The 13,213-nt window shown below is 49.5% G+C and overlaps 3 protein-coding genes across 3 annotated transcripts; all 3 read left to right on the top strand.

Annotated features, from left to right (window-relative positions):
• Positions 1–439: 439 nt before the first annotated feature.
• On the top strand, positions 440–1,816 carry NEUTE1DRAFT_133749 (uncharacterized protein; the record flags this gene model as incomplete). The annotated part of the gene is made up of 2 exons (XM_009858642.1): positions 440–745; positions 814–1,816. The coding sequence occupies 2 exons, from the start codon at positions 445–447 to the stop codon at positions 1,590–1,592; spliced, it is 1,080 nt and encodes a 359-aa protein (XP_009856944.1).
• A 2,853-nt stretch (positions 1,817–4,669) lies between these two features.
• Positions 4,670–7,328, top strand: NEUTE1DRAFT_126657 (uncharacterized protein; the record flags this gene model as incomplete). Its single annotated transcript, XM_009858641.1, has 4 exons — positions 4,670–4,821; positions 4,941–5,333; positions 5,418–6,091; positions 6,236–7,328. The coding sequence occupies 4 exons, from the start codon at positions 4,742–4,744 to the stop codon at positions 7,123–7,125; spliced, it is 2,037 nt and encodes a 678-aa protein (XP_009856943.1).
• Positions 7,329–8,527: 1,199 nt separating this feature from the next.
• NEUTE1DRAFT_106244 (uncharacterized protein) lies at positions 8,528–11,341 on the top strand (the record flags this gene model as incomplete). The annotated part of the gene is made up of 4 exons (XM_009858640.1): positions 8,528–8,623; positions 8,713–10,736; positions 10,770–11,072; positions 11,302–11,341. The coding sequence occupies 4 exons, from the start codon at positions 8,528–8,530 to the stop codon at positions 11,339–11,341; spliced, it is 2,463 nt and encodes an 820-aa protein (XP_009856942.1).
• Between the last annotated feature and the right edge of the window lie 1,872 nt (positions 11,342–13,213).

Genomic DNA, 13,213 nt, shown 5'->3' with positions numbered 1-13,213 from the left:
GGGCCACGCTGGGGTCTTGAAACAATGGCTTGGCTTCAAGTCAGGCAGGAAAATCCGGGGAAGAGCGCTATGTACCATGATGGAGACATCAGTTCCAGATTTATGCGCACCTACGACACGATGGCATCCCACGTTCATGGACTGGAATTTCGCATCGCGTTCGAGAAGTTTCAAAAAAACCAGGATGACCTAGGAGCTCAGCCAATCATACAGGGAGGCGGTACTGCCATCCGAGATATCAAGGGAAAAGGGGCGACAGTATACCGAAGGCCTAGAATCTCAAAGACGTCGAGGATGGCTGATGGTAGACGAGTATAAGTGCTGCCGATTCCCGTCACCTTCTCGAGTTTCATTCCATTGTTCAACCAACCAGCACAACGCCCTACCTATAGTCACTCCTTAACAACAGCCCTACCCATAGTCACTCCTTAACAACAGTCCAACATGAAGACCGGAAGCATCCTCGCGGCCCTCGTGGCCTCGGCCAGCGCCCACACCATCTTCCAGAAGGTGTCCGTCAACGGTGCCGATCAGGGCCAGCTCAAGGGCATCCGTGCTCCTGCCAACAACAACCCCGTCACCGACGTCATGTCCTCTGACATTATCTGCAACGCTGTTACGATGAAAGATAGCAACGTCCTTACCGTTCCGGCCGGTGCCAAGGTTGGACACTGGTGGGGACACGAGATTGGCGGTGCTTCTGGCCCCAACGACGCTGACAACCCGATTGCTGCTTCTCACAAGGGTAAGTTTCCGCCCATATTCTTCTTAGCATATGTCTTTTGACGGTCCGCTAACGTGTCTTTCTCTCAGGTCCCATCATCGTCTACCTCACCAAGGTCGACAACGCCGCCACCACCGGCACCTCCGGGCTCAAGTGGTTCAAGGTCGCCGAAGCCGGCCTCAGCAACGGCAAGTGGGCCGTCGATGACCTGATCGCCAACGACGGCTGGTCCTACTTCAACATGCCGACCTGTATCGCTCCGGGCCAGTACCTCATGCGTGCCGAGATCATTGCGCTGCACAACGCCGGCTCGCAAGCCGGCGCGCAGTTTTACATTGGCTGCGCCCAAATCAACGTCACCGGCGGCGGCAGCACCTCGCCTTCCAACACCGTCAGCTTCCCCGGTGCCTACTCGGCCTCCGACCCGGGTATCCTCATCAACATCTACGGTGGCAGTGGCAAGACCGACAACGGCGGTAAGCCGTACCAGATCCCCGGCCCCGCGCTGTTCACTTGCCCCGCTGGTGGCTCTGGTGGTTCAAGCCCTGCTCCTGCTACCACGGCTAGCACCCCCAAGCCTACCTCGGCTAGCGCCCCTAAGCCTACCTCTACCACGGCTAGCACCCCTAAGCCTACCAACGGCAGTGACTCGGGTACCGGCGCTGCTCACAGTGGACAGTGCGGTGGTTCCAAGCCTGCTTCTACTACCAAGGCTAGCACCCCCCAGCCTACCAACGGCGGTAACTCGGCTGTCCGTGCTGCTGCCCTTTATGGACAGTGCGGTGGTAAGGGCTGGACTGGCCCTACCACTTGCGCTTCGGGCACTTGCAAGTTCTCGAACGATTGGTACAGCCAGTGCCTCCCTTAAATGGGTGGAATTGGTCTGAGGCTCTGCGGTTGAAGAAGGAATGGTGGTGGTGGTGATAGTGAAGTGCCAAGTGTGGCCACTTCAGCCTGAGTTGTCGGGATGAAAAAGGGTCCTGATAATTCGGATAAAACAGATGGGAATTTTTTTGGCATTTTTGGGGGGATCAATTAGCGCTTGCACATACTTTTACGACATACTTCTGCTGTATATATCTTAGCAAGTGTATAAACACCACTATTGAACATATGGCATACGTACCGAGTCTCGGAGCTGCTGTTTCGACGTTTTGGTTGTTTAACTCGCTGTATGCTTGGATGAAATGCCACCTCTGTGATTTATCTTAACTGGCCTTAACAGAAATGTATGCTGTCTACAGCATCTCCTGTTAGTGAAGCATAGCAATTTCCCTCCCGCTTGGGTGACCATCCAAACCTTCCCAAGAATGATAACATGAAAATGATCCTCCAAAATCCACGATGTGCGACGGCCGAAACACAACGATCATTGCCTGTTCAATTGCATCCTAGCTGCCTTCATCATCGTCTTCCTTTTCAGGCCTTAATTTTTCTCGAGTCACACAACCATCTCAGAGACTGATCACCAAACGCAACCAACCGCAAAGATGTGACAACTTGAACATGAAACTCACTCAAGATTCCTTTGATTCCTAGACAATCTTTATTAATTCGAGAGCTCATCTTTGAACGATCCGATCACTCCTCACTCATAGCATCCTTCATCAAAGAGATAAGACGGTGGTCAGACGTTCCATGGTCCCCTTGTTTGTTTCACGCTATCGAATTGCTTGCAGGGTGCAGACCGATACATATTGGGAGCCGCACGGGCCACGTTTTGTTTCCGGTCCATCACTTCTTCTCTTGTCTCTTCTCGGCGCCACGTTTCTCAGCACGGCAACATGGCTTGTTGAGAGCAGGGGAGGAGGAGGTATGGGGACACGGGCGGCAGAGAATGCAACGCTGAAAGGACAAAAGAAAGTCTGTGAGTCTGTTCAAAGTCTGGATCATCACATTTGACGATGATTGATCACGCTCAGCTGGGTCCAAGCACTCCAATAAACTCTTGACTGTTCTGCTCACCCAGCTGAATATCAAAAGCGGTTTGTGTGGTTAAGCGGCGCATTCGGCTCGGTCGGTACCTAACCAGTCGTATATCTATGTACCACCGAAAATGCAGTGCTTATGGATGGATGGATGGATGGATGGCTTGATGGATGGTCGATGGTTGCTGCTGGATATGTATTGTACGTATTGAGCGAGAGATGTTGCCCTCGCTCAAATGGTTCTGAGACCTGCCGAGCGCACATGTTTAATGAACGTGGTTTAGATATGTATCTTCGACAACTTCGAGAGAGACACTGTTGACTTAGACAATGACCGACGACAGCGAAACGGAAAGATCGCCGCCGGTCCTCGGCAGTCTCCTCCGGGGGAAACGCTGTCGAAGTCCCGGAAACTTGGAGAATTTGCCCCACAATTTCACTTTTACGGAAGTTGCACTGACTGACACCTCTTTGCTTCTTCAAGATATGTGTCTAGGCCAAATGTGCTTTGCAACCCAGAATGTAGTATTTCACCCAAAAACAACCTCCTTTTGGGCCAGTAGAGTTCCGAAAGGAGATTCCCTGCAATATTAGAGTAAACTCAATGATATGATAGTTTTGTCGACTTTCCTGGTGAAGGGTGCGGAAAATCAGAGGCATTGCTGACTGCTGAGTTTCTGGAAGATATACCGGACTCACTTGTTTAGAATGGGAAATCTGAGACCTGCATAGACTCTCTTCATCATCTTCTTCTTCCTCTTTGCAGCGAGTGACTGGGCCGAGCCGTGTCTTGTCTTGGAAATCGGGCCGGCCTTGTGGTGAGTGGTGGACGAGGTCCGGGTGCCGGGCTCGTGGACATCTCTTCTCCCCCGCACGACCATGTGTGGATCCTTCGTTTCTTTTTACATTACATACTTACACTTAGCGTACTACGTACCGGTACAGCGAAGTGGAACGGTTGACGAAACCCCCCGGCCCCCGCGGACCCCCCACCACACCACACTGGTGATTTCCATTCCCACTGTATCGCTTTCCATTCCACAGCAGCGGACTTGACAGGCAGGACGGACGGACGGACAAAAGAATGGAGAAAGTGCCGACGAGAGTCCACTGCAGTCTCATACAATGGAGGTCACGATGTACGACTGCACACACCCTCACGACCACAACCGGGCACCCACCCAGGAACAGAAAGTGCCTGAACTCAAAGGTGATCGGTGGGCCGAATAGACCGGCCGGCCAATGGCAGGTTGAGGGGAAGAGGTTGCCTTTAACCACAAGCGGAAAGTGGACGGAGGCCAGGTATCGCGATCTTCTATCTTATTGTGGGCTCAATGGGACTTGCGGCGGACGCAAAGCAGTCTCGCTTCAGGGGATAAAGAAGAAAAAGCCCGCAAGATATGATGGTTTGTTTGAAAGCGAAGTAACTTGAGAAAACTTGGACATGGCTTGTTTTTCTTTTCTTTTCTTTTTTTGCCTCCGCTGAGAATGACAAAAAAAAAAGATAATTCTGACGATGGAGGAAATAGGCGAGTGCGACAGGTCCTACCATAGGTATTGGCCGTCGGTTTTGTGTAGCCATGACAGTCGTTTACACTCATTCCCCATCTTCCAGCAACGCCAAGACGTCCCCAAGAAGACGCCATCAACGCCGGTGGTTAGTCGGTCCACGGGTGCAGAAGGCACTGCAGGGAAGACGGGAGTTTGGCCGCCGCCAATCATCACGCCAATCCATCCCATCCACGGTACGCCATGCCACCTTCCCGATGGATTTTGGGGACATGCGGAACAAGGGTCCCGGTTCGGCTGTCACACACCACCCAATGGCACTTGACGATCCATATACCATGTAAGGTGAGCAATACAAAGCAACCGTGGGCATCAGTCAGATAGATACAGCTACCGACGCTAGAGATCAGATTACACTAATACTCCAGTCCTCCCCCAGCGGGTCTCGACCTCGTGTCTGCCTTTTCCTTCTGTCTTGTTCGGTTCCTCATCTGCCTTGTTGGACTGTCGGTGATACTCCATAGTACCCGGTACAACCGTAAATCGGTGTAGACAAGACCACCGGAGAGCAGTATTCCCCATGGCGACCACGGCGCTTCACCAAAACGCCGCCGACCATATGGCTGGTAGGCTCGGGTCGGGCAACATGGAGCAGTACATGTAAGTAATCGCGTGTCCCCGAGGAAAAATAAACACCAGAAGAACAGTTAAGAGACAGACGGAGAGTCTTGTCCAAAGCGACATCATGGCTAACCCTGTCTTGTTACCACTGTCTCCAGCGCCATCAACGCCGGGTGCTCCGCAATTATCGCCGCTATCGCAAAGACCGTCACCGCCATCCACGGCCTCATGCGCGAGGTTCGTGAATCGCGCGCCGACCTCGATCCCGTGTCCAGCGAACTCCATTCCCTCAACGGCATTCTCGAGATTCTTAAGGACGATGTCCCATCCTTTCCTGAACAGTTGGCGCAACGAACTCCCGAAGTACTCAGCTACTGCCTCACCATCATCAACGAACTGCAGGGATGCATCTCCATTCTAGACCGCGTGGGTCTCTCCAGGCAGGACAAGAAGTCGCGATGGATGGCCAGTAGGGGGCATATTGCCAAGTTGCGATGGACGTTGGAGGTGTACAAGGCCAGCTTGGGACTGGCGGTCGATCTAGTTGCGTTGTAAGTGCGCTTCCGACAGTACGAAGCTTCGAACGTGAGGTTGAGCAGGTTTACTAAGTACATGTGCAAAAAAAGAACTTCTAGCAAACAACAAAGCGAACAGCAAAGTCCGGTTAGGGGAACTTTCATGGAGGTTGCCTCTGTGGTATCTGATGGCAAGGACGAGTTAGCCGACGCACTAGCCCAGATCAGCCGTGTTGCTGCTCGACTCGAAGACGAAGCCCGCCACAACGGCGCTGTTGCAAAGCTCCAACATTATCTCGATGCGCTATACGGAAATGCTCTCGCCGCTGTCGACCGCGAGATGGACCATTTCGAAGGCCAGAGAAACAGTGCCCATTCGGCCTCGACCGACAAGGCCCCTGATAGCGCTATCGATTTGGACGATGACGCCCACCCCTTTGTCCATGCCAAAACATCGGATGTCCCGATACCACAAACCTATATCAACATGACACAGGACGAATTCGACGAGATGCTGGATGAACTCAGAGAGATGCCGGTTCGACCTCCGACACCACCGCTAAGGTCACCGAGGCGATCTTCGTCGTCAGGTGCTTCCGTCACTCGCAGCGAATACAATTCTAGCACATCCGACTCTTGTACCAGCAACCCGTATCTTGATGGCACATTTCTGGATGTCGAACCCCGAAACCAAAACCCGCATCATCGAACCCAAAGTGAATCGGCGGCCGTCTCACCTCGTACAGTTCCGGTCAGTCACTTTCCGCAAATGAGCGGCGGTCTTTCACCAGTCCGTACGTACGGCCAAGACCGCGATTCCCTCTTTGAGAACCCTCGCCCAGTGGTACCTGTTCCTCGACCGACCACATCCACTTCCAACCTCACGAACTCTCCGAAACCCACCATGCTACGAAGAAGCAGCTCCCGAATTTCCTCAGCTTTGAAAGGCTTCAGCTTCAGCCGCCAACGCTCCCACTCAACGGCCAGCACCAGCTCCGCCAAATCATCCACCCCATCCTTGTCGCTAGCCTTCGGCTTAAGTAGCACCCCCTTTGCTACGCCTTTCACCATGGCCATGCCTCCCACCCCTCCCACCCCCACTTCCAAATCCCCAGCTCCCCAACCAGTCTCCAACAAACCTCCCTCTGGCGCCGTCTTCGGCGTCTCCCTCGCCGACTCCATGTCTGTAGCCAAGGGTCTCGCCGGCACCCGCCACGACAGCGGCGGCTCCTCCACGCGTGACTACCCCCTTTGCATCCTTCGCTGCGTCTACTTCATCCAAGACCACGGGCTGCGCGCCCCGCATATTTTCGCGCAAGAAGGCGACCCCAATCGCCTCCAGCGGCTCAAAACCATCTTCAGCTCACCCGAGAACGGATATGGCAAGTTTATGGATTGGAACCAATTCACCGTTTACGAAGCTGCCGACTTGATTCTCTTGTTCCTCTCGGAGCTTCCCCAACCTTTAGTCCCGGAATCGGTGGCAAAGCGGTGGATCTCCATGTCGCGGCAAGCAACCATGTCTGGGTCTTCGGCGACCCGGTTGGATAAGGGCATTGATTTATGGGAGGAAGCATTGCAGGGCATTAAGGGGCCACACAGGAGCTTGTTCAAGCTGCTGCTGAATTTGTGGGGTGATGTGGCGAGTAACGTGAACTGGAACGAGATGACGGCTGAGAGGTTGGCAGAGAAGATAATGCGTCCGCTGATGCACCTACCGCAGAAGAGGTATAGTACAGATTACACACTTGCATTGGCGTTTGTAATGAGGAAGAGAAGCGAGTATAATGCGGGGTTTAGGGGGGAGAGAAGTCCGGCTGCTTTCTGAAGCTGAATGGGACCAGGTATCAACTGGGTAGGACTTGATGGAAGTTGGAGGTGATGCCCGCTTTGTCTTGGTCGGGAAATTTTTCTGATATGTTTCCTTTTTGATTTTTAGCATGTTTTCATCCTGTCGCTCGTTTGGAGCTGAAATGATACCCCGGAGAGAATGTACCGCGTAGTATAGTATGAAATATCAACGAACACTTATTGAAAAGACCAAACTTGGAATTATGATGTCTAGATGTCTAACTATCGGCTAACAGAACTGATTCAAGTTGCGTGATAAGATTCTTAGGTAACCCTTCCCCCTCTGACCTGCAACCTTTTTTGACGCCAGCTTGGTCACCACCGACCAGAAACTGGAACCAGCTCTGTCTTTTGGAGCTCTTCAGGATTTAGTCATTTCTTGGGCAGCTACGTAGCTGGCGGGCTTCTACAGCAATTGCCTGTTTCGCTGAGTCAACACCATCATTGCCAACTTACTGTGATTGCCCACATATATGTAGATTAGTACCGAATCTCTTATCAACCAGATCACTTATCGACCGGAGATTGACGTGCAGTGCAGCGTAGCATGTAATAGAAAACAGGGTGATGCACTTGATTCTGGCTCTGTACTGTGGGTTTATCATGTACAGACTTGGAAACCCTTGGAAAAGCACCTCTCTTGAGTCACTCTCCGGACCTCAGGTTGTTCCGCTATCTGCCTTCTGGTTGCACTTTCCTGATCCCTCCGCATAGGAGTGTTAATTGATATAAGAAGGAACGGACTGCCACCACCTGCCCGGGCATGTACAGAATTTTTTATCTTGCATCGTCCGAGCTTCCATGCTGCACCATCTAATTTTTCCCAGATACCTTCGCCAATCCACCAAGATTACTGCTGAATTGTCAACACGATGCTTCGAAAACTGGCCATTTCCACCCATTGACAACCCCTCGACTTTGCCAAGAGAGGATTGCATATTTCGAGCAAGCTACGGCAATGTTGCTACTTGTCATGGCTTGTTTTTGTTGGCGGCATCTCGCATGTGGCGAGAAGGATGTCCAAGTTGTCAGTTGAATGAGTGTCAGCGCAGCGCAGCGGACCTCATGAGAAATGCTGCTGCTCGCATGTCCGGCAAAATTGACTATTCAATTTTTCTTTGAAGGACGAGCGTTGACCTTGCTGATGAGCTGTGGCCAGAGAGGCACCAGGTCTGTTTTTGGTTTTCTTTTGGCGACTTTAAAAAGCCTGAGCTCCCCCGTCCTTCGAGTTACTTTCAAACTCTTGATTCCTCGAGAATCACAAGCAGATTGAAGTTGGCCATCTCTCTGAAAAGTATTCACTCCCTCAGCCCGCAACTATCAACAGTCATCGCGAGAAGACTTGCCAGCTCCAGCAAGCTCCCTGACAAATCGACATCATGGACGGAAAAAACTCATCAAGAAGGTCCGGACAAGGTTCCTTGGAGCGCTTCTTATCAACCGTCACCGAAAACAATTCCAAAGACTACATGAGCGTAAGTCTTGCGAAAACTCATACACTCGCTTGTCTTGAGATCATGGTTCTTCTGGCGAGCAAGGCTAACAAATTTTGTCCTTGATATAGGGTTCACCCACTATGGAAAACCGCCAGATATCAGGAGTTGGCGTCACCTTCGGTCCTGGCATGGAGGTCTACGAGGTCAAGCCAGAGATGGCTCACCTCCCTTACTACAAAGCAGAGTCCAAGAGGGTCAATGTGTACTGGGGCAGACAATTCCTCAAGTACACCATCAAAATGAACCATGATCCGTCAAGTCTCCTCGCGATCCATACTCTGTTTCTGTCTGGGGAGATCAAGGTTCGCGGCAAGCTGGTCACCACCCAGTATTCTTCTTCCGGTCCTGGTTCCGGGACACTCGAGCTCTTGGAGCTTCCACCAAGTGTATTTTTGGCAGAGATCACGAGGCAAATTCCTCCGAAGCTTTTGAGGGGTGCGCAGTGGACTACGAAAAAGCCAAAGTTCGAAGACAGCTGTGCTCTGAGAGCTGTACTTTTGCTATTTACGAACTTTGGTCCCCTCAAAGAGCAAGAAGTTGAGACTTTGCCGACCATGATGAGAGTGTCGGCCTTGTTTCAGAACGAGAATGACGCCAGGAGAGCTGTCGAGGTTCTCAATCAGTCACCACTGCCGTTAGACCCGCAGCAAATGCTAATGGCTAGACTGGAGTATGAAATGATGTTCAAGGGTCCAGAAAAATGGGTTCAGAACACTCTTAAACAGCTTCTGAGTAAGGCCTCCTTTGCCAGAAACACTCACCAGATGAAGCTTGTCCAATCACTCGACGATGAACCACACTTCAGCCTCAGCGGAGAGAGCCGTGAAGTTCTCGTCGAGGCGATGGAGGTGGTACGCCAGCTCCCCGTCTGCGACCAAATTCACGAGGAGAGGTTAAGCCCCGGGGGGTTTATCACAGCAGACGAGTGCTGTGTGATATGTGGTGATACGGCAGAGTCACCCGTAATCACTCAGTGCAAACATGTCTACTGTGGTAATTGCTTCCACAACCTCTGCTCGAGCACCTTTTCGATAGGGAGCTGGTGCAATCGGGTCGTCTGTCAGGCGCCCAAACCATCGAGTACCTCCACAGGAATCGACAACTCCATTTGTGGCCGCACTCTTGGCCTTCCAGAGATCCAGACAATGGTCAAAACCAATACCTTTGAACGTCTCCTCACTGCCTCGTTCAAATCGTACGTCCAGGGCCGTCCACACAGATTGCAGAATTGTCCCACCACCGACTGCGACTACGTCTACGTCGTCCCTGAACCCAATGACAATCTCGTCACAGCACCACACATCACCTGTCCCCATTGCCTCGTCGACATCTGCACACGCTGCCAGAAAGGCCACGCAGCCAGAGGCATGACCTGCCTCGAGTTCCAAGACCATCTAGCGCATGGGGAACACTCGATGGCCCTCGCCAAAGCAGAGCAGGGCATTCAAGACTGTCCGAAATGCACGATCCCCCTTGTTAAAGTCCATGGGTGTAACCACGTCACTTGTCCGGCATGCCACACCCACTTGTGCTGGTTATGCTTGGAGATGTTTGAAGGGGAAGCTGCCGCAGAGCGCGTGTATCACCATTTGGTTGTGGTGCATGAAGGGATCTTTGATGAGGGTGATGACGATGAATATGTGGATTATCTCGGTGATGATGATGATGATGATGATGGCGACGACGACGATGATGAGGATCTAGGTGACGGTGGCGGCGACGGCGACGGCGGCAACGACGACGACGACGACGATGTCGACTGGGAGCAAGAATATGGGTTTGGGGGTCCAGAAGCTGCTCCCGTGCTGGTTCATCTTGCAAGACGTCTTCTTCGTTTGCTCGGACAGCTTCGGCGTGAGCAGAGACAAGCTGAAGAGCAGCGCAGAAACATGGGGGACGCTGCTGATCCGAATTTGATCGAGGAGGGCCAGGGCGAACAAGCCGATACTGGACAAGAGGACAACCGGGACAACGACGAGGATGCGAATGTGAACGGAGACAACGCCGCTAACCAGGGAGACATTGAGGTCGAAGACGAACAAGTTGCTCTTCAGGCCCAGGGAGCTCCAGAAGCAATAGATCAAGAAGTATGGTTAGAGAGGGTTGTTGCTCAGGGAAATGCTAGGTTGATCCGGCGGATGATTTTGCTAGAACCTGAGCTATTTGAGGAACAACGACCTCAACCTCATCAAGAGAGAAGAAGGATGGATTGGGAAGAGATCGATGTCATTGAGCCTCATCAACAGGAGAGAAGGGATTGGGAAGAGATAGTGCAACCTCCACCACAACAGAGGATGGATTGGGAGGAGATCGATGTCATTGTCCCTGACATTGTCTACGACTTTCACTTTCTCGTTTGGCTTTTCTTCTTCATAGTCGGACTCTTGTGGAAGTCCATACGGCAACTGGCCTTGTTTGCTTTATACGTGTACCTATCAGTCATCTTGGCGATTTTTTCTCTTGCTGAGATGGCGGCCGCTGGGCTCGTTCCTTTTTTGTTGCGCGTGGTTTTTGCGGTGTTCGTGGTGATGCCCTTGGTGGCTTTGGGCGCAATCCCTATAGGGATCTCTACGGTTCAACTTAAAGAACTAGATCTGTTGGAAGTAGGGTAGGTATCTAAGATAGAATTTATACACTTCCGAACCTTTGTTCCATAGTCTACCGGTTTGCGAGAGGATAACAGCCAACCCAGTCTGATGCATCATGTATACATTATAAATGTATGCAAAGAGTCAAACAAACAACCCAGCCCGATTAGCTCAGCTGGTTAGAGCGTCGTACTAATATCTGGTGTTCTTCCTGATATCAAGTCCATGCGAAGGTCAACAGTTCAATCCTGTTATTGGGCATTTCTTTTTTTTCTCTTTTTTCTTTTTCGTTTTACGTCTTCGTCTTGTCTTCCTTGAATCAAAATAACCCGCTGGTATCCTTTTTCTATATGTTTTTTTAGTGCTGGTACAAACCTGAGCTTTTTTTCCCTCGTCTGACTTTGTTGTAATTAAGTATAGTAAGTAAGTGTTCCTTTTGGTTGGTCGATTGGTGAGTTTATGTCGCTGAATTTGTAAATGGTTCTGTGCCCTGAAGGTTATCTCAGCGCTCAGACCTCCTCTTTCCTGGGCGCTGGCGCACTCGCGCACGGACCAAATTACTAGATTATAGTAGAAAAATTGAATTTATCGATTAAATGCCTCAGGCTTCCATTTTTAGTAATATTTCTAACATACACCCCAAGAGGTCTGAGTTCACAATGCGGTCCCAAGCGTAAACCCTAAAACTAAAACCGCTAGCTATTATCTATAATGGGGACAGCACGGTTAATATAGGTACTAGTCGTATAGTTTAATTAAGGTTCTATAAAGGAAGAAAAGTCTATCTAAGATACGGATCTACTAGCATTGAGAGGTTTTTATTAGGGCTACATACTCTGTACTACTATAGTTAATAATAGTTCTAATTCTAGAGACTAGAATCTATAACCTAGGCGCTAGCCTTATAATATTACCCCCCTCCTTCCCCCTCCCTACCCCTCTCCTACCTACCCTTATAATCGGTCTCTAATATATTCGCGATTTCTATTTTAATTATAAACTTATTTCCTATATTACTAATTAACGTATTTATACCTTCCGTCTAATATAGCGAATTACTATACTAAATAATAATTAGCAGTAGGTAATAATAGGTAGTAAGTAATAGTTTTAGCGTTCGTACTCTCTAAATCCGTATATATAATCCCCCTTCCCTTTACTTTTTAAATTTCTTCCTCTTTTCTTCTTTTCTCTAATAGCGGTTTAATCCCCTAAAGTAAATAATATTATCCCCCTCTCTACCTAATACTAATTTATTTCCTCTAATTCCCCTAATATTTTTAAATACCCTATTATATATTATTCCCCCCCGCTAATTCGGCTTCGCCCCCGGGCTTTAGCCCCTAAACTCCTTATTCTACTAAGAGTAACCCGCTAATCCCTACCTCTATCCGCCCTAATACTTCGTCTATCGGCCCCCCTTCTATTCGCTCTAGCGTTTTACCCTCCGGCCTTCCCTCCTATAGTTTCTCTCTATTAGCGCCAGCCCCCCTAACGCCCTTTCTTTAAACCCCAGCGCGCCCCCCTCCTTTAATTACTACCCCTAACCCCCACTATATAATTACTACTATTATTATAACCCCTTTAAGTTTATACTTTATAAAAAAGTATTAATATAATATAAATTTCTTTTTTCTTTTATATTCCGTTCTCCTAAGGTCTTTCCTTTAATATTATATTATTATTAACCTTCTTACTATAATTTAATTATAAAGAATCCGCTATCCCTTATATTATATATTTAAATATAAAATAGGCTTATTTTATAATATTTAGTCGTACTATATATATTAATTATTATAATAATAATAAATAGTACAATTAAGTATTACCTATAATTCTATATATATTTGCCGTTTAAGAGGTAACGTCTAATACTATAATTAAGGTAATAGTAAAAAAGAATTTAAATTAGTATATAAATATTTAAAGGAATATTACTGAATTATATAAGAAGGGATTTATTAACCGGTATATTACT

Source organism: Neurospora tetrasperma, assembly GCF_000213175.1.
Source record: "Neurospora tetrasperma FGSC 2508 unplaced genomic scaffold NEUTE1scaffold_81, whole genome shotgun sequence".
In the NCBI taxonomy this organism is placed as follows: Eukaryota; Fungi; Ascomycota; class Sordariomycetes; order Sordariales; family Sordariaceae; genus Neurospora; species Neurospora tetrasperma.
Note: the sequence above shows the minus strand (reverse complement) of the source record. Positions and strands in the feature narration are given on the sequence as shown.